At 29.6% G+C, this 21,620-nt stretch overlaps 2 protein-coding genes across 2 annotated transcripts; one reads left to right on the top strand and one right to left on the bottom strand.

Annotated features, from left to right (window-relative positions):
* Positions 1-3,514: 3,514 nt before the first annotated feature.
* LOC111640501 lies at positions 3,515-11,900 on the bottom strand. Its single transcript, XM_023386502.1, has 4 exons — positions 11,880-11,900; positions 11,746-11,792; positions 11,232-11,347; positions 3,515-5,430 (listed from the first exon to the last, which is right to left on the bottom strand). Exons 1-4 carry the CDS (start codon positions 11,898-11,900, stop codon positions 3,515-3,517), a joined length of 2,100 nt encoding a protein of 699 aa, XP_023242270.1.
* A 385-nt stretch (positions 11,901-12,285) lies between these two features.
* LOC111640500 (cytoplasmic dynein 2 heavy chain 1-like) lies at positions 12,286-20,968 on the top strand. Its single transcript, XM_023386501.1, has 6 exons — positions 12,286-12,303; positions 14,009-14,309; positions 14,734-15,000; positions 15,715-15,947; positions 17,857-18,105; positions 20,948-20,968. Exons 1-6 carry the CDS (start codon positions 12,286-12,288, stop codon positions 20,966-20,968), a joined length of 1,089 nt encoding a protein of 362 aa, XP_023242269.1.
* Positions 20,969-21,620: the final 652 nt, after the last annotated feature.

Here is a 21,620-nt window from a genome sequence, read left to right as displayed (position 1 = left end):
AAAAAAGGACCCTAATTTCATTTATTATGTGAATATAAAAATATACTAATTCCTTTTTTTTTAGTAATAGTACAATTATGCATGCCTGTTAACATTCTGAATAAACTATTGAGGATTGTGGTATTTATTGATGATTAGTCGCAGTAGAAAAAAATAGCAATCAAAGCTTTTCTCTCCTTTGTGTAAAAATCAAATCTGACTACTAAAATTAATAGTACTAACCCAACTTGATTGAGGACAATTTATGTAATTTATTTTTCAATATTTTCATACAACTTTAAAACCAGAAATAAATAATAAAATAAATATTTATACATTTAATTGTCAGACTTTAAGCAAAACTATTATTATAAAAGGTTAAAATTGAAAAAAGATATATTGAAAACTAAAATTTAAAAAATGAAACTTTTTAAGTTAATTTTTAAAATATCTGATGACAGTTAATGATTAATCATATAATTACTTCATTATACTGGATGTTCCATGTAAAATCTTTCCCACTTAATGGAAATGATACAAATGAATTTAGGCAAAGGATGCTTATTAGAAAATTTTATTTTAACATCATTTACATATACAGAAATTGCTGAAACTGATGTCCTTGTACTTGTACATTTATGCACCTTGGTTTATGCTTAATTAATCATTTTCAGACTGACCTAAAATATGTGTATAAAATACTATGTTGTAGCTAAACTATAAATACTGGTGTTGACAGCTTTAATGGTTTTGATAATACTTTCCTTCAATTTGCATATAGTTTAGGGATTAATCTCATACACTCTCCCTTTTAAATATCACTATAAAATTTTTATCACTAATGTGTCATCATCATGGTCAGGCCAATTATAAGTGGTCCTGACCAAGATGATGAAACGTTAACATTACAATCTCAATGAATTGTTCAAAATTAATTAGCTAACTTTACAATTGTTCCATCCTTAGTTTTGTATTATAACTTTGATGATAGAGCAATAGTGGTTTGAAAATATTCAAACCAATTATTATTAAAAATAAAAGTTTTGCTGATTTTTATCAGCATTGAATATTTTTAATGTTGATAAATTAATTGAGAATAAAAAACTATATGTAATTAAAATAATATTTTTGTGATTTTTTTTAATCTAAATTTAACAGATAATATCTATATACAAATAAATGAATAACAATTTACTTATTTTAAAAGATACAGTATTTTTTCAGGATGAAAATAGTGATCATCATGTAATTATACCTGAATTACAACATGCTAATTGGGAATGTAAGTTTAATAACTAACTATGATTGCTGTTTACTTATTGTTTAAATAAATTGTGTAAATAATAATAATTTAAATTTTGCATGCTGATAAATGATTACAATAAATAAAATAGTTATCAATTTAATCACTAATAAATGTTTAAAAAATGCATGCATAGGTCATTCAACTGATTGCTATGAATCTTGTTAATTACATTCACATACTTCTAACTTAGATAATGTTGTACATCCCACACCAAAATATCTATAGGATTTCTTTAAATCAATTAATTTCTATCTACATTTGAGTAATTTTTTTTTTAACTTGATATATTCTGTAATTTTATTGACTCTGTTGATTTGATAACAAATAGAACAATGGTGCTCCTTAGTAACAGTAATGTTTTGAGTACTGTATTCATTGAAAAAGACTTTTAATGTACATAGACTTATTTATTTTTAATATGTATGAGGCAATTGCTGATTTTGTTAATATTGTTGCATTTGTTGTCCAAGGTTGTCAAAAGGCGATTCCAGATCTTTTGGAAGAGGACGCATTCATTCAATCTATGGAGGGAATTGTTTATTTTGGAGGGATAGTGGTGACATTTGTCTTGCCTGGCCAGGTTCCATTTATGCAGGAAGTGATTGGTGAGGAGAGAGATGGTCCGAGCACTGTTGATTAGAATGGTGGTGTATCTGTCTAGGTCTTCATAAATGGGGTCGGAGGTTTTTCCAGCTATGGGTAAGCTTCCCTTTTATGATAGGAAATTCAAAACTAATTCATTTTGTCTTTCATGTCCTGTTTGTTGATGGAGAGGAAATCTTCTGGGGAGATGATGTTTGTTTTGATGGTGGGTGAAGGGTTGCTCTTAGCAAGCTTATCTGCTTTTTTGTTGATAGAGATGCCTACATACCCTGGGGTCCATATGAAGAAAATGCTGGGGATAGTGAAAATGAAAATGGTTACAGGGAATAGTAGCAAGGATGTTGGTAATAATGGAATGAGAAAATTTGTTCAGAGAGTTCATGCTTTTCAAGATGGACTTAGAGTCTCTGCAAATAATGGTCTGTTTGTTGATTTTGATCACATGGGAGATAGCTTGAAGGATAGCATAGTCCTCGGCCATGAAGATGCTCATGTTGGGATGGAGGATGTAATGAACGGAGGTGTTATTCATTATGTTGATATAGGCCAAGGTGACAGACTCATTATTTTTGGAGCCATCTGTATCAATAAAAACATCAAATTTCTGTTGTTGAATGCATTCATTGAAATTAGCTTGTAGAACCTCTTGGGGTGGGTGGGTTGTTAGAAAGCTAGATCATTCAAGCAGATGAGAGGTTTCTTGGTATCGTCAGAGCAGCTGTTACACTGAATGCAACTATTAGGGAAAATACTGTGTTGATGAATCTAGGAGCAAGCCATTTGGATTAGAGGGATTTTATATCAGAGAGATGCCTTTGTCCGTTATAAATAATAATGACCCGATTCTTAGTGAGATATTACACTGGATGAAGTGTAATATCTCACTATCAGGTCAATATTATTTTTCTTAGAGTATGTGCTGTATTGTTTAATGATGTGACGGTGAAACCGGTTGGTGATGTTGGGTTTGTTTGCAATACAGAGTGTGATGGTGATGATGGAGGAGTGGAGGAAGTTAAGACAAAGTTTGAGGTATTAGTTCTGGATGGTCTGTAAAGTGTAGATTTGATGTTTCATGGGAGGCCACCTGCATGTTTAGGGTTAAACCACACTTTGTTATGAGCTAATTTCATTCATCTATGTAAAATCATACATTCCATTGTTTTACTAATGTGTGAGGTCTTATAAAGACACTAATAATACAACTCTAAAACCTTTACGATACAGCCAAATTTATTATCCCAATTCAAACGTTTTCGGACATCTTTAATGCCCTTTTTCAAGAACAAAGTACCATTGTACTAACTGCAATCGAATACTGGCTAATTTGCATAAACGATAACTGCGTTTTGGAACGCGCATTTAAAAAATTCTAACTAACTGCAATCGAATACTGGCTAATTTGTATAAACGATAACTGCATTTTGGAACGCGTATTTACAAAATTCTTATTGCGCAGACTCGTGCAATTTGTTTACCGTTAAAACTACATGCCATAAAATAAAATACAAACCACTACGATAATCAACCATATCTATATGCACATAACATATTTAAACGTGCTAACTATAATCAGACACTCGTGACCAATAAATGCCATCTTGCTGAACTTATTACTTCGCTCCATTATATTAGGCTTGATCTCCACGCTTCCGATATTCTACTTGCTTCTCTAAAGTTAATTGCTGTTCCTTCTTGATTACTTTTACAAATATGCCACGCTTCTGCGTATTTTAGATGCCGTTTTCCATGAATTTTTTGTATTAACTTTGCCTTATCCCACTCAGCTGTGACGTCTGTAGGGTCTGCTAGGATGTATGTCGCTAGCGCTGTGGCTGGCTGCTCATTCCTTATGTTTCTTTTATGCTCTATAATCCTTTCTTTGAGCGATCTTCTTGTAGCCCCAATATAAAATAGCTCTTTTTGCCGTCTTGTATCTGTTATTGGAATTCTGTATACCCCAGGAAGAAGGTTACCGTCTATCTCGTCTTTGTCTGTTCTTAACATTTGATACACTGTTGAATTCCTTTTGTAAATTATTTTCTTGTTCGTTGCTGCTCCGATTCTTTTATATATATTATTTAACTGAGCTCTGTATTCTAATAAAGTAAACTCTTCTCTATTAACTCTTACGTTCCTCTCTTTGCTTTCTGTTGTAGTTTTGTTGGATGTTTTGTTGGTTAGAGGCTTAATGTTAACCCCAAATTGCCTTGCTATATTTTTGATGTAATGCAGCTCTTCATTTCTGTCTTGCATTTTGCTACAGTGCGTTTGAGCTCTTGCTATGAGCGCCCTAAATGCTGCGAGTTTATATGCTGCTGGGTCGTGTGAATTCCAGGGTATAAATAATGGGTTGTATGTAGGTTTTCTGTAAATCTTTGTGATTATATCTCCTCTATCTAATTGTATTGTTAAATCCAGCAAATGCACCGTTTTGTCGTTCTCTTGTTCCAGCTCAATTTCTAGGCCGAATTTGTTGTCGTTGATGTCTTTAATAAATTGCTGTAATTTTGGTTTTTCCTTCCATACGATAAAAACATCGTCTACATACCTTGCATATATCACGATTTGCATTTCATACTTTGGTATGATGGTGTTCTCTAATGTTCTCAAAACCATTTCGCATAACGTACCTGCTATTGGGCTTCCCATAGCCACACCTTTCTGCTGCGCATAAGTGACCCCTTTAAAGTTAAATATCGAAGAATATGTGGCCAGATGCGTCAGCTCTAGTATCTGTTTCCTCTTTTTTTCTGCGTTATTGATTCTGCTTAATAAGAAATCCCTTAAGTGGCAAAAGCAAGGCTCTAGTTTTATGGACGGATATAGTGCTTTAAAATCCAATACTGTCATATATCTTCCTTCTTGTTTTTTCATATTTTCCATTTTATGGAGCAGCTCTAGCGGATTTTTTATGCTGTATTTGTGCGTGGGTAAATGTGTGTTAACAAAGCTTTTGACTGATCTTTCTAGTAGTATTGTAGGCGAATATCCTTTATCTACGACCGGCCTAATATTTTTTCCGGTTTTATGCGTCTTGGCAAATCCGAATAGCCTCGGCATCGATGGGGAGGTGACTACTATTTTCGTCATACCCAGCTCTTTTGCAAGTGGTGTTTTAGCGAATTGCTTGATTCTTGTATGCAGCCTCTCCAACGCACGTGGGTGTGCAACAATACATTTTGTTTCCTTTATGTATTTTAGCAACAAATCATCGTATGTATTTCTTTCCATAATTACTATGTCTTTAGATTTGTCGGCTCTTGTAAGTACGATGTTATTCCTTTTAAGCCATTCTTTGCTTTTTCTGATATTACTCCATATTTGGTTGCTAACACATTTCTTATTTAGTTGTTTGATTTTAAGCCCAATCTCCCATCGAAACATTTCTTTCTTAATCTCACTGAGCCCTTCTATTGCTTGCTCAACGTCCGGCACGATCTTTTCGTGTGTGAGTAAGGGTTGCGGGACGAATTTCGGGCCAAACTTGCAAGCTTCCTTAAGATATGTTGGAGGTACAATGCCATCCCAACATATAATTGCTGTGTTGTTTTAAAAGGATTAAAAAGGATTAAAAAGGATTAAAAAGCATCAGGGAGATAAAGTAAGACCGCAACTCAACACAGCAGGGGCATAATAAAGGCATGATTCAAAAATATTCAAATTCATTTGGGTCAAAATAATTTAAATACTAAACACAAATACTACAAAAAATACTACATATTTAATAAATTAAATTGATGCATTTTGTATTTAAAATAAATGAACTATAACAAAATACAAAAATATTTTTAAAAACTCAATGAATATATAATAAATTTTCTTTCATTTAAATAAAAAAACTAAAGTAAATTTAAAATGCAGGAGTCAGCGTCAACATGTTTTCTGACTCCAACTCCACAGCCCTGTGTTGTATTCTTTGATGTTAAGTTGACTATTGATTGGCAAACGAATGGTTAGAGGAGCATCGTTGTTGGGTATATTGTGGTGGTTTGCAAAAGCATTAGCTTGGTCTATGACCTCCACTAACAAATAGCCATTGTTAGAGATTAGACAGAGGTTTGAGATGGTGGAAGTGTGTTGACAAGTTCTTTGTAGTAATTTTCTAGATGTTATTCTTGAACTTGGGATTGGACTCTTATTTTGACCAAAATAGGTGTTTTTGTTCTTTGATAATATGTTGTAAGTTTGCTGTGGCCTTGAATTTAATCCAGTTTTCTTTCTTTATGTTATGGTTAAATTTGATCTTGCTTTGTGTTTTTGGCTAGGGATTGTTGATATATTGTATTCCACCAAGGAGGGTTATTTTTGTTATAGCTATGATGATGGTGGGAGTTCTTATGATATAATGTAGTGAGTTGCTGTTGTAATTGATCATAGGACCAATCTGTGTTGGAAGCCCACTTGTTAAGATCTTTCATGAATTGCATAAAATCCAGTGTCATGGTAAGACTATCCACTGGGTTTGTAAAGTATTTGGTATGGACTTCCAATATAATCCTTCTGTGTTTGCTTCTGTGATCAATATTGAGAGGAGTCCAGTTGAAAACAGTGGTGATATTGCTTGTTGCTAAAGTGAGGTCAATGGCTGTATTTGTACCCATGTTGTTATAATGTGTGAGACTTGCAGAGGGCCAGGGGTTAATCTCTCCTGACCACTTACACTGCACAGGCTGGTAAAACCCAGTCTCTGAGTTGTCGGATGGCTAGGAGGTCAAAAAGTGAGTGGGGAGTGCGTCAGTAAGCCGGCAGGCGTCCTTTCAAAGACAGGAATCAGGTTTAACAAATAAACAAAGCATTTATTGAGGAGCTAAATCTACGTTACAGAAGGCAATAATTAATTCAAAGGTTAACTGCAGTTATAATAGACTATGTAATGGGCGACTATTCTCGTTTAGGTCGCTTGCCTAACTTTAGGGAGAGAGAGCGCTTTTACAAGTCTTAAAATATCCTTTAAGTACCTCTCAAAATAATGGAGAGTTGATATGGCGATGATCCTCTGTGTCTTCTCCAATGGGATCCAATTCCTTTGCATGGAGATTGACTGGCACAAGTACAAAAAATAACTTCCATTTGCGGACGTGCGCTGAGCTTCCGGGGGCTCGAGCTTTTATTCGATTGTTGTGGGTGGGGGCACGTGATTGTCATATGTTGACATTAACGGTGCATTCTTAACACCTATGTGTCAACTTTTCCAGCTAATTGTGATAACAAACGGTGACCTCCAATATAATTCTCACCAGGAGCATTTTTCTATCGGAGTTGTTTACAAAAATTTTTTTTCTGACAAGTGCGTTAAATTCGCGGATTTCACAAATGTGTGCATTGCCATCGTTGAGCAGAATCATGTTAGATCTTTGGATGATTTCAGATAACAATTTTCTTCTGGTGTCTGATTTTGGGTTGCCCCAGAGAATGTGATATGGGTTGATGTCACTTGTAATTATAGTGTTGGTAGGTGTATTGAGTTTGAACAGTAGTTCAAGGTCTTTGTCATTAATAAGACGGAGACAATTGGGTGTGAAGACGTCCAACACTTGCCACTCTGGTTGACCTCAACCAGATGCTTCTTGGATGGTAATGAGTTTTTACCAGAATGGACTTATGGATGTAGTGGCCAAACCCCACCTGTGGCATCATCCCTGAATGTAGAAGGCATTGTATCAGTGGAAGTTCATACAGAGTTGGGCTGGAAGCCATGTTTCTTGTAAGAGGATGATGTCATATGGATTCCAAGTATGTTCTGCTTTTAGTTGATCGTATTTGTTGCATATGCTGTTAATGTTCCATTGGAGGAGTTTCATGTTGTGGTTTGAAGCATTGATTATGAGTTGTTTTTAGTTTGGTTTTTTTCTGGGTCCCACTGGTTTTTGTCACGGATGTCAGTATTTTCTTTGCATTTAGGCCAGGTGGAAATTTGAGTGTTGTAATTTGACATGGTGGGTTCTGGTTTGTCCTTTGTAATCTCTTCTGGCTGTTGATCAGGATTTGGATTGGTATGGGGAGATTGTTGTTGGTCTACTGTAATGGTGTGGTGATCAGGAGGTTTTAAAGTTTGTATTATGTCTTGCATGTATGCCAACATGTTCTCAATGGTTTGGTTTTGCATCTTTATGGAGTTTTGGATTTCATGTAGAAGTTGTAGAATTTCGGAGTCTTGGGCTTGGATAAATTGTTGATCCTTTCTTGGTAGGGAAATTTGTTTATTAGACTGGAAGTTGTCTTGGATGATCTCAATGTATGATAAAAATAAACAAACACTTTTCTCTATTCCAGCACACTTTTAATGTGTTGAAAAACATCAAGATCAATACAAGCGGTGAAACACCTGGAAAAAGTTGAAATACACAAGGCACATACGACCGCGCAGTGCATCAACCACAGAGATGCCGAAAGTTTATCAACAGCCTGGAAGTCCTTTTATGATAACATAGATTAACTATTGCAACCGCATAGGTGGCGTTATTAATTGTTTTTATAATATTAATTGATATATAATGTTGTTATTTTTAATTACTTAGGTTTAATTTATACGTTTTATAAGTACGCGCATGCGCTTTAGCGTTAAATTGTAAATAAGCGATGTGAAATTTTTTGTATTTTTTTGAATACTTTGTTCGTTATATAGTTCGAATTTTGAACTGATGATGATCGATTAAAACGATCGAAAACGTTTTTCAACGCATTAAAAGTGTGCTGGAATAGAGAAAGGTGTTTGTTTATTTTTATTTAATATTTCCAGTAAGCATTTAGTTATTTACTCAATGTATGATGTTTGGTTGCTGGGGCTTTGTGGGCTTCTGTGGAAGAGCAGTTGTGTTCCCATTGATATTGGACAATATCCCAGGCAGATTTATAAAATGAGCATTTTAGAGATGTGTAGGAATGTGGGTCCCACAGTTGATGCATTTAGGTTCTATGGTGGGGCAGGATGATTCTTCGTGGGAATCTCCTCATTTTTTTCATCTAAAAAACCCTTTGTGATAGGGTTTTGTATGCCTGAAGCAATAACAATTGTGGCAAAGTCTTGAGCATTCTTGATATATCTCAGTGCAGTAGGATGTTAAGAAAAGCCTGATATGCTTTGGGATGGTATCATTTGCCATGTTATTTTTTTAGTTGTGGTAGCAGAATGTGTTTCATCAACAGTTCTTTTAAATCTTTGTATGTTGATTGGAAAGAAGTCATCTTCATGAAGTTGCATAAAAGTCTTCCCAGGATGCATCCCTTCAGCAGGTTGCTCATGTTGTGTTGCCATAACCAAATAAACAAAAATTTTTCTTATGAGCGATTACAGTGCCGAGCTGCAACTTTTCATCATAATGTTCTCAATTCTTTTGGTGATGTATTGCCCCTGTGCATCATACTGTTCCTGTTAGCAATAGAGTCATGTCAGTCACTTATCTAGGTCCATTCAGGAGAAAATTTTGAATCAAAGTAATGTGACTTTTGTTTCAAACTGGAAGTTGGTATATAGTTAAGCTGGGCCTCCTGCCCCTAAGCTTTCCACATCTGGCCTCAACTTTCATTTATTTAACTCCTTTCTCAAGATTAAGGAAGGAGAGACAGACAGGGGATGACAGTTGGAATTTATAGGTTTACAATTTTTGAAAATTGCGGCCCAATAATTTTTCCATAAATGCAATATTTTTTAACATACTTCCCATATAGTTTATACAATCAATCTGTTGCAAAATATAAACATTTTATCATCACATAAAAGCAATTATTCATGCATTTTTAGAAGACTTTTATTTAAAATAAGTCATATGAAGACTTTTGGACATTAAGGTTAGCAACTTTGATCATGTGTGGGGCCATCACAAGCTATCCAACACAGATCACTTTTCCAAACATTATTAGTAGACCAGTATTAATTAGTAGTGGTTAACCACTTCTCTTCCAGGAGGTGTTCAACAACTACTTTTGGTTGAATTACTTTGACCCCCTTCTGCAACAGTCCCTTCTTTCTATTGGACCAACAGTATAGTAGCATTTGAATAGGAAAATTACATAATATAAAGTTACTAGCCTACACAAAATGTTTTAAGTGGTTTTCGAGGGTGCAAGTTTAAATATTTGGTCCTTTTTTTACAAAATTTGATTTGTTGGCAGATTACCATTTAATATTTGGCTGTGAATGGTACATTTCTTAGAGTTTACATTAGGACAAAAATATGATATGTTAAAAACTTTAACATATCATATTTTCAATTGGTGTCTACGAGCCCAATGAAATTGTGCCATTTCATACTATCTGAGTATTGCGATAAAGATGACAATGGTAAGCTGAAATAACCAAACTCTTTATATGGTTTTAATGTTTGTTATGTTATAGTATTTGATTTATATAACTACAAAGGGTTTATCACACAGAGTGCCCAATCTAACACATTTTAAAAATTCTTTATTTTTCTACTGTACACAATTTAAAGACTTTTAAAAATGTGTTAGATTGGGCACTCTGTGTGATAAAACTCTTATGTGAGATAACCTTTGTAAATATAAATCAAATACTATAATATAATATAGTTATTTCATCATATTACATAAAACTGATATTTTTTATACCAATACAGTGTCAAAAAGTTTGAGAACTAAGCAGATTGTAAATGAATACATTTATTAAGCAAATTATTATGCACATCTGTTTTCAAAGTAATGTCATTGACTATGATGCAACACTGCTAGCATTGACACAACTGCTAGAAACACTCCTGGAAAACATTTTCTGGAATCACGTGTAAGACCTGCTGCAATGTGATGATGGCCTCAGCAGATGATTGGAATCATTGTCCATGAATTTGTTGTTTCATATAGCCAAAAGAGGAAACAATTGCATGGTGCCAAGTTGAATGAGTATGTAGGCTGTGGCAAGAGTGTTGTGTGTCTTTTTACCAGCTCAGTTTGCACCAGAAGGGAGAGATGTTTTAGGAGAAATCAATTGTTGTTCTGCTATAGTTCAAGTTGCTTGTGACAAATTGATTCACACTGACAATACAAAATTTGTGCAATTTATTTTGTTTGTTTGTCAGGTAATATTGATTGTGAATTAATTTCTTNCTAAGAGACTTCATTCCATTTGAGGTAACAGCGATTCCTTTTCCCTTACCCACAGGTCATTGCTAGAAAAATTAACTTATTGAATATTTTTCATTTAAGACATAGTACAGTGCTGTCTCTAAACAATATTATATGCCTTTTGTATACATTCCATCCTGTTTAATTCGAACATTTATTATATATATTTCAAGACATACTACTGTATATACTATGTTGCAATATATTAAAATGCTTTCTTACATTAAATTAAAACTCAATAATTTAAATTTTTTAAATTTACCTGGGTTAGTAGTAACATCTGATTTTCCAACGCTAATACCTAATTTTTTGCTAGAAGCTGCAAACTCTTCCCAAGTAGTTTCTAGTGATTTGCAAGCAGGACACCAAGGTGCGTAACTAAAAAAAAAATTATATTTTTAAAATATAAAATAATAATATTTAAAAAAAAAACAATTAATTAGCTTGATATTGACTAGCCTAAATAGGTATACTAATAGGATAAAAAAATTTTTTATATTCAAAACTTTCAAATTCAATATTCTTTAGATCCATTTCCAGCCTATTTATGAAACTTTTACAATAAAAAACAAAAAAAAAATTGTTTAAAAAAAGCTAAAGATAAAAGGAGACAAGCAGACCTTAAAAAATTCCAGCATAATTATTTAATTAGACGAACTTCGGCCTCCTTAACAGGCCACTTTCAGGTCATCATGATAAAAGATATGAAAATGCCAATTTAAAAATGTTTACTTCTGTATCATTACATTTTGATTAAAATTTCCATTTATAAAAACATTTTCTGTAATTCCCTGCAGATAAAATCTGTAAGGTCATTATTTATCTACAAAAATTTTTTTTTTTTTTTTTTTTATAAAATATGAAATGAAATCACCTAAATTATAATTTTTAATTTTTTTTCAAATCTTACTCTAGGATTATGCTTACACATACTGAATAAAATTAATTAAGCTAAATATTTTTGTTTGCTTTCAAAGTAAGAATTTATGTAAAAAATTTTCAATACAGACTGCTGTAATATTTTTTAAATATATTTAGAATTTTAAATATCAAAATTCTATCTCTACCAGAATAAAATGTAGTCTGCATTTTAACAAAATTTTTGATTATTAATCTATTCTTTACTGATCCAAAAGAATGTGCTTCTAGATTATTTTATACGTAATAAAATAATCTAGAAGCACATTGAATGGATTTTTTATTAAAAACATTTAAAACTAAAATATTAGTTTTATGGAAAAAAATTTTGTAAGCTGTTATTAATTTAAAATTTAGTCTTTAATAAGTGTTCCAATTTCCAAATATTAATAATTAAAATGATAAATTTAGTACAGGTATGTCTGACAGTCCTGTCAGACATTACCTGTACTAAAAAGAACCTTGTCAATAACAAACCCAAAAATAATAAAATAACAATAAACATATACAGGGGGGTGCAAAAGTAGGTATATAGTTGTTATTATGGGAAAAAAGCATATAGGAAGAAAAAACATTTATTTTTATGTACAAATTAAAATACAAATAAGGAATATAAACTAATAAAAGATAATATAATAGATAATAAAAGATGTAATAATGAACACCAAACATTTGTATTTCTCAGATTCTCAACTGTATACCTGCTTTTGCACCCCCTTGTATATTAAAATTCATCAATTTTATAATAAATTTTAATATAGCAAAATTCTTAATTATTAAACAATATTATCTTTATTTACAAATTTGCCAATTTAATACCTTATTGCTTCAAATTTAAGCTGCACATTTTATTCTAATTTTTAAGATGTAAAATTAGGGTGCAGCATAAATTCAAAGAGAATATTTTAATTTCTTATTTCTGCTGATCTCCCATTCCCCAACAATTGGATCTTGGCTTTATGCTCTACTCATGTGCATAGTATTATGATCATTGATAACAGTTTATTCAGTGGTTCTCCATTTGCACTTTTCTGATTTAATCCAGTTTGATAGCAGCTGTGTAGAATCAAATTTTAAATTTTTTTATTATCCATATTCACTAACAATGGAAAAAATGGATTACATATGATGCTGAATTGAAAAGAAAAGTTATATTTTGCACCAAAGAAATTGGAAATTGTGCAGCTGGTAAAAGATTTATGCTTGACAAAAAGAATGTATGTTATTGGAGAGCCACAAAAGAAAAGTTATTTCACTGTAAAAAAAGACAAAATCATTCTCGGGGCCTAAAAACAGAAGATGCCCTGCAATTGGCACAAATCACATATATAAAATAATTTTTATTTATTACTATTTTTTCTAATTTTAAACTTCTACTGCGGCTTATATTCAAAGTAATACAGTATTATAGTTTTTGTATCTAGTATAAATCACAAAACATTATGGATATGAGAGCTTATAATACAGTCAAGTTTTGTTGTTATGTTATGATTTATGCAAAGTCCTTGTTAACACAAAGTAGGTTTGTGGTTTCATGGATGAAAGAGGATAGGCATTTCAACATTAATAAGTTCAATTAATACAGATTTCATTAATACNAAAACAAATAAAAAATTCTGTTATGGATATTTTAATTTTAATTTATTTTTCTGAAATTAAATTTTTTATGATTAAGTATATAATTTGAGTTTCTAATATAGATTAAAAAAGAAAAAAGGGAGAATATTTCAATCCATTTCCTCACTACAGAAAAATAGTACAAAGGTAATTATAAAACTCTGTTTTTGTTTAATATAATAATTAAACTTAATCTTATTTGACAGAGGCAGGTGAATTACACAGAGCAGTTTTCCCACAGATAGTGTTTACATTGTTTATGATAGCAATAAATACGTTAATTTAAAATATGTTTTAATTATTATAGAGTTCGTGTGTACAATCCACCTGATCCACCAGGTTATTTTGATATTTGTGTCTGGCCAATGTATTTGAAAAATAAACAAGAAATGGAAGAAAAAGTTAATGATATTGGTAATTTTTTTTTTAATCAAAGTATCATAACATTATATTGTAATCTTTTACCAAAGAAAAGCATTTTGAGTTTATATTTAATTTTAATAGGTGGATTCTGAAAAGAATCAGAACAGGATCTTAATATTTGTGAAGGTGTATCCAAATGTTATCACACCAGATAACTTGTATAGTGACATTTTTATTTCATCCATATCTGATTCTCCTATTACAGCACTTTATCACACTGTTAAAAAAGTATTTGCTCCTGTATTGTTAAGAAATGAACGTTGGAGTGAAATATTTAATCCAAAACTACAGAACTTATTATGTGATTTAGAAGCTGGTCTTGGTACAGTTGTTAGACAAACAGATCCCAATGTTAAAGTACATCAAAACAAGTCTTTATCTGGTAAATATATAAAAGTAGTAAAATTGTATTTTTAAATATATCAATAATAATATTATATTGATAATTAATATAAATTATTAACAAGAATGATGAATTAATTGTTATTGAATGATTATGTATTAAGTTATGAATATATATTGTTGCTTTATATTGATTACATTAAAGATGGAATCATTAAATATCAATTAGTTAACAAAAATAACAATAAATAATTAAATAGTTTAGTCAAAATGGATTTATTAAATCTATGGAATTTATTAATGTAATACAAAAAATTTTATCTAGAGGAGAAAAAGAAAATTTTATTAGTTGATTATTGATTGATTAGTACTAGTTAATTAATTAACATATTAACATATAATATGTATATACTATAAATATGAATTTACATGATTTACTTGATTTTATAAATTTTTTTTTCCAGAAATTCAAACACCATTAGATGAATTTAAATATTGGGCAGATAAATCAATTAATGGAAAAAGTGATTCTGAAAAACAAAGGGCTAGTTATTTTTATGAAATCTTTAATCAATTAGAAAATGGTTTTTCTAATTTAAACTCATTATCATTAGTTGAATGTAAAGATTTCTTTGATATAGTTTTTACTGTGTTAGATGATATCTGGAAACAAGAAGAATATTCTCCTCCATATCCTCAGGACAGAATGGAACATTTATTAGATATTATTGGTTAGTACTAAACTAACAAATTGAAATAACCACTCACCACACTGAAATTATAAAGACACACACTGAACCAATTACAGTGTGATAATAAAATATGGTTAAGAACCTGATGCAGAGCCCAGAAGGGGTTCAAAAACATTTGTTTTTGTTGTTTTATTATGACACCATAATTGGTTCAGAGTGCATCATAACAAATTAAAATTTTAAACTATTACAATTAAATATGAATAAATATAAATTATTCAAATATTAATTCATATTTAATTTTAATGGCTTTTAATTAGCTGAATAATTAAATTTTCTACCTTCTGCTATTAAATATATTTTTACTATTTATAATTATCCATAATATATATATATATAGATATTTGAAGAATCAAGATAAGTTAAATAATGAAATATATATTGAATAAATTTATCAATAATTCAGTATATCTAAAACTAGAAATGATTCATCTAACTAATTAATTGAAGGAATGTATGTATATCTCATAAATGTATATAGATTTTTTATGACATTTATGAGTTATTTTTTATTTAAGTAGCTGAATAATTAATTTTCTACTTTGATGCAATTATCCATTGAAAGATTTTAGTTATAATAATTTTACTAATGGTAATTTTAATGTTAATTTATTTTACTAATAGTAATTAAGTAATAATTCTTTGAACATTAAGTTTATCTTTAATTTTATTCTTTATTAATTTTTATTTTAGGTAATGCAGTTGCTATTCATATTCAGAAGAAGCTTAGTCATTTAGGATTATGGGAGCAGTCATTTTCTGTTATTGAAGATTATCTTCATCAAGCAATTGATTTATGTGAAACTTGGCAAGATATTTGTCAAAAATTAACTACAATTTTTTGGCCAAATTTTAGAAATCATCCATGGAAGAAAAGTGCATTTATTCCAAAATACATTGTAAAATTTTCAGAAAGATTACTTCAGGTAAAAATGTATTTTTTATCATATAATTATGAAAAGTAAATTTTATCTATAAAAATACCTGCTATTTGAAATTATTTAAATAAGTTTTGAATTTCATAATGATTTCTTTTTAGAAAAGTTTTCATAAGAATTAATACAATATATAGTTAATGTTAAAAAACTACAATATAACTCAGCCAGCATAGATATGCCAAGAGAGATGGCAAAATGTCAATGATAGGCATTTCTTGTCTTGTCTTGGACTCATCTTGGAAGGTATTAGGTAGAAAAGAAGCTTTGCTAAAGTGCTCATTAGTTGCTAGAAGTGAATTTAGTATGAGATTTACTTTGTCTTGTCATATACTTTTTAAGGCTTCTTTGTTCTACCATGGAGGTACATCTCATAACAGATACTTTCACAGTGGAACAAAAAACATTCAATTCAGCAAAAGGAAAGCAAAAAATGGTGATTTTATTATTCCTGTTGCTCATTCCACAAACTGTTTGAATCAAATTTCTAGAGTATCATTGTTGAAAATAAAAAAGAATTGCCAAAAAGCAGGCAATGACAATGAGCAAAATTTTACTTCAGCATCCAAAGAAAGACATTCTGGAAACAATGGCATTAGATAGCTTTGGTTGTGATGAGGCTTTCTTTTTGATGTAGAAACCATGGATTGTCCATGGTTTCTACATCAAAAAGAAAGCCTCATCAATTCCTAAATTACTGCCCTACTTAAAAGAAAAGATCAGTTTGTCTTGGAAGAAAAACACATGCCACATAAAGTACTTTTCTTCTTCTGAAAACAGTCCTTTACACATAAATATTTCCTTCCATATCTGAAAAAAACCCCTATTTTACAAATAGACTGGTTTAGTTTATTTATGTCTACTCATATTGATAATCTTGGCTGAGTTGGCTGGACAATGCATAAGAATTTGTATAGTCTGTATAACAAAAATTGAACATCTTTATTTGAATATCACTTTGGACTTGCTTATGTAACTTCAGTTATCTTTTCAAACTAAACAAACTTATGTTCTCTATGTGAACATTACATAACATTTAAGTTATCTGTAACTATCTACAACAGGTTTTGATTTAATAATTTAGAAAAAAATTCACAAAACCAAAAGCAAATTACCTCTTATAGTAAAAGCATGAGAAATTACTTTATTTTTCAGTTTGTTGGCATTTTTATTAAGAAAATTTGCATACTGTTAATATTTAATATTTTCTCATTAGCTTTATTTCACCTTTCATTTGTTTATGTTTAAATATACAACTTGATGTTATTGTTAAGCCTATTCACAATGTGCTTTGTTGTGTTTAAAAAATGTTGAATGTAATCACTAATTATTAGACAGAATATCTGTTTATAGCAATTAGAATCTGCATTATATAGTTTGATGATACAGTCATTTGTTGTAATAATGATAAAATATATACCTGTGCCATAGGCATAAGCAGTGGCATTATTGTAAGTGAATATATGATGACAGTATGAACAAACAGAAAAATGTTGGTCTATATGGATTTGTAAGGTCATATAATCTCAGTCCCAGTCAGATATTGAAATGAAAGGATAATTTTTAAACTTGATTTTTGGAATGAAAGGGATCATGACTGGACAATGAGAGTGGAAAAAGGTCCTATGTTTGGTGAGAGTATTCTGGATAAAGGATGATTCATTAATCCATTTAAAATTTATCAATCCTATTTATTGAGAGAGAGGTTTTTTTTACAATAACAAGAACAATCTCTTTATAAATCATTTATCAAACTTACTTTTTGAATGTCCTTGGTTTCCTCGGTTAATAACGATAAAAAAATATATATATATTTTAACTTAAAAATTAAATGTTTTCATTTATTTTGTTTTAATGTTCAATATATGATGCTTATTTTATCCTTTGTAATGTTTTTTAGATTTTAGATCTGAGAGCTGTACATTATCAATTAACAAAACTTCTTAGTCTTGAAGAACAAAATGAATTACAAATGAATAAAGTTTTTTTAGTGTTTAAAGATTTGAATCCTCTTCAGTATAATTCATACACAGATCAAATATGGAAGTCAGCCATAAAAAGATATGAAGATGAACTTTTTCCTGCTGAAAAAAGAGTTGCTAATAAACTTAGAATGCAATTACAAACAACTCAAAATAATGTCTTGCAGGTAATCTATTAATTATAGTTAATAAATATAATAATGGGAAATAAATCAATCTTAATGTACAGAAATAAAAATACTTTTATTTTGATGAATCATTTAATTATAAAAATACATGTATTTTATTTATTATAGAATTTTTTAAATTTGAAACATAGAAATTAAATTATTACATTTTCTCAAATTTATTGTTCATTACATGATACAAAATATATCTTTAATGAAAACCAAAACAAATTATGATTTTTACACTAAATTTACATTTTAAAAAGTTTTTCAATTTTGTATATCACAATTAATTTTAATTTGATATATAATTTTAAAAAAGTTNACATTGTTTAATTTATATTAATATGTATCACTTAAGAAAATTTTAATAAAGAGATTTAACTTAATTATGAAAATATAGTAGCATGTTTTTTTTTTTTTAATTTTTGGAACCTAACCCTCCTTTTCATACTAGTTCTTTGATTCGCATAACACGGCAATTTTTTGGAATGTAACTACCGTGTTATACGGGGTTACCTGTAATGTGGTACTAGATGTAGACATTAGGCACAATCTATTATTATTAACTAAACACCAACAATATGCCGAAAATCTATCGGGCTAGTATTAGGCTAATTACTAAATGAATTACGTAATCAATTTGGCACTAGAGCTAGGCATTAGGCCTACCTCTAGTGCCATTGATTACGTAATTCCTACCTTTGTTTATATTATTATTAATTAACTAAATATATTTACATGAAAATAGCAGCTGAATTCTATTCAAGATTGTTATATTTTTATGAAATATTTTAGTTTATTCCAAAATAGATTTAATTTCTCATTAATATTTGTAGTTTTCAATTATTACCATTTCTTTAATTTCTTATTATAATACTAAATTCTATACAAAAACTGAATAGGAGTAGTCAATAGAATATACACTTATTCATTTTGTAGATCAGGGGTAAGCAAAATGAATATAATGCCCAAAATATTAATAAATATATAAATTTTCCAATTTAAGAAAGTATGCAGCAAAAATTCTATCTTTCTACAACTTAGTAAAAAACAAGAAATTGACTAACAGATTCAAAACTAATTTAAAACTAGCAGTGACTAATATTCAACCAAATATTTTGGATATATGTTCACATTAGTGTCAGAAGTCAAATCAAGTATTAATACACTTATGTTAATTTATAATCATATATGAATTATGATTTATCTGCAATTCTTTTCTTTCTTCTCTTGTGTGCAGTCTGTGTCAGTTCAAAAGTCATAAATGCACCCTTACATAGAAAAAGGTTGCCCATCCCTGTTGTAGATAAACATACATCTTTATACATATACACATATATAATTCTTGTATATTGTACATGTAATATGTATGTATGTGTAAATTATTTCTATGCAATTATTTCAATTTATATTTCAAATATGCTACTTGAATTTCAGTTAAATCTTGATACCATTTATATTATCAAAGTGATATATATATATCAGTTAGACAACAGACATCTTATAATCATTTATCGTCTTTTATTATCCAGTGTAGGTATATGCTTCTTCTCTTCCTGTCTTTTTTGTCAATTGTTGCTATTGTTTCTCAAGTTTCCTGTTTAGGTCAGTTTGCAATCTTCCCATTCTTCATCTCTCCTATTCTCTGACATCTATTCTATTATTCTTTTCATACACCTGTTATATTTCATTTTACCAACAAATTCTACCCATCTCTCTTTGTTTTCTCATATTTTCTTCATTATATCTTTTACCATTGTCTTCTCTCTTATCAATTCATTTCCTTTCCTGTCTCTTATGACTTCTTACACTGCTCTTTCATTCTCCCTTACATTACTAATAGTTTTTGTTCTTGTTCATTTAGATTCCTTCTGCAATTGCTTTCTTTTGCACTTAATTAATTTTACTAAGAGACTTCATTCCATTTGAGGTAACAGCGATTCCTTTTCCCTTACCCACAGGTCATTGCTAGAAAAATTAACTTATTGAATATTTTTCATTTAAGACATAGTACAGTGCTGTCTCTAAACAATATTATATGCCTTTTGTATACATTCCATCCTGTTTAATTCGAACATTTATTATATATATTTCAAGACATACTACTGTATATACTATGTTGCAATATATTAAAATGCTTTCTTACATTAAATTAAAACTCAATAATTTAAATTTTTTAAATTTACCTGGGTTAGTAGTAACATCTGATTTTCCAACGCTAATACCTAATTTTTTGCTAGAAGCTGCAAACTCTTCCCAAGTAGTTTCTAGTGATTTGCAAGCAGGACACCAAGGTGCGTAACTAAAAAAAAAATTATATTTTTAAAATATAAAATAATAATATTTAAAAAAAAAACAATTAATTAGCTTGATATTGACTAGCCTAAATAGGTATACTAATAGGATAAAAAAATTTTTTATATTCAAAACTTTCAAATTCAATATTCTTTAGATCCATTTCCAGCCTATTTATGAAACTTTTACAATAAAAAACAAAAAAAAAATTGTTTAAAAAAAGCTAAAGATAAAAGGAGACAAGCAGACCTTAAAAAATTCCAGCATAATTATTTAATTAGACGAACTTCGGCCTCCTTAACAGGCCACTTTCAGGTCATCATGATAAAAGATATGAAAATGCCAATTTAAAAATGTTTACTTCTGTATCATTACATTTTGATTAAAATTTCCATTTATAAAAACATTTTCTGTAATTCCCTGCAGATAAAATCTGTAAGGTCATTATTTATCTACAAAAATTTTTTTTTTTTTTTTTTTTATAAAATATGAAATGAAATCACCTAAATTATAATTTTTAATTTTTTTTCAAATCTTACTCTAGGATTATGCTTACACATACTGAATAAAATTAATTAAGCTAAATATTTTTGTTTGCTTTCAAAGTAAGAATTTATGTAAAAAATTTTCAATACAGACTGCTGTAATATTTTTTAAATATATTTAGAATTTTAAATATCAAAATTCTATCTCTACCAGAATAAAATGTAGTCTGCATTTTAACAAAATTTTTGATTATTAATCTATTCTTTACTGATCCAAAAGAATGTGCTTCTAGATTATTTTATACGTAATAAAATAATCTAGAAGCACATTGAATGGATTTTTTATTAAAAACATTTAAAACTAAAATATTAGTTTTATGGAAAAAAATTTTGTAAGCTGTTATTAATTTAAAATTTAGTCTTTAATAAGTGTTCCAATTTCCAAATATTAATAATTAAAATGATAAATTTAGTACAGGTATGTCTGACAGTCCTGTCAGACATTACCTGTACTAAAAAGAACCTTGTCAATAACAAACCCAAAAATAATAAAATAACAATAAACATATACAGGGGGGTGCAAAAGTAGGTATATAGTTGTTATTATGGGAAAAAAGCATATAGGAAGAAAAAACATTTATTTTTATGTACAAATTAAAATACAAATAAGGAATATAAACTAATAAAAGATAATATAATAGATAATAAAAGATGTAATAATGAACACCAAAC

The sequence above is a fragment of the Centruroides sculpturatus genome, unplaced genomic scaffold (assembly GCF_000671375.1).
Source record: "Centruroides sculpturatus isolate CEXI.00-Female unplaced genomic scaffold, Cexi_2.0 scaffold1265, whole genome shotgun sequence".
Classification (NCBI taxonomy): Eukaryota; Metazoa; Arthropoda; class Arachnida; order Scorpiones; family Buthidae; genus Centruroides; species Centruroides sculpturatus.
This window is presented reverse-complemented; position numbering and strand designations above follow the sequence as displayed.

Bases quoted from the DNA above. Each gene is read 5' to 3' on its own strand.
- LOC111640501 (XM_023386502.1), bottom strand. From the start codon at position 11,900: ATGTGTAAGCATAATCCTAGA. The intron at 11,348-11,745 runs GTTTTTATAAAT...TTTTTTTTTTAG, and splicing joins TGCAGGGAATTACAGAAAAT to TTACGCACCTTGGTGTCCTG. The intron at 5,431-11,231 runs GTAAATTTAAAA...AAAACAACACAG, and splicing joins AGATGTTACTACTAACCCAG to CAATTATATGTTGGGATGGC.
- LOC111640500 (XM_023386501.1), top strand. The intron at 15,948-17,856 runs GTAAAAATGTAT...AATGTTTTTTAG, and splicing joins TTTCAGAAAGATTACTTCAG to ATTTTAGATCTGAGAGCTGT. The intron at 18,106-20,947 runs GTAATCTATTAA...ATCTTACTCTAG, and splicing joins CTCAAAATAATGTCTTGCAG to GATTATGCTTACACATACTG.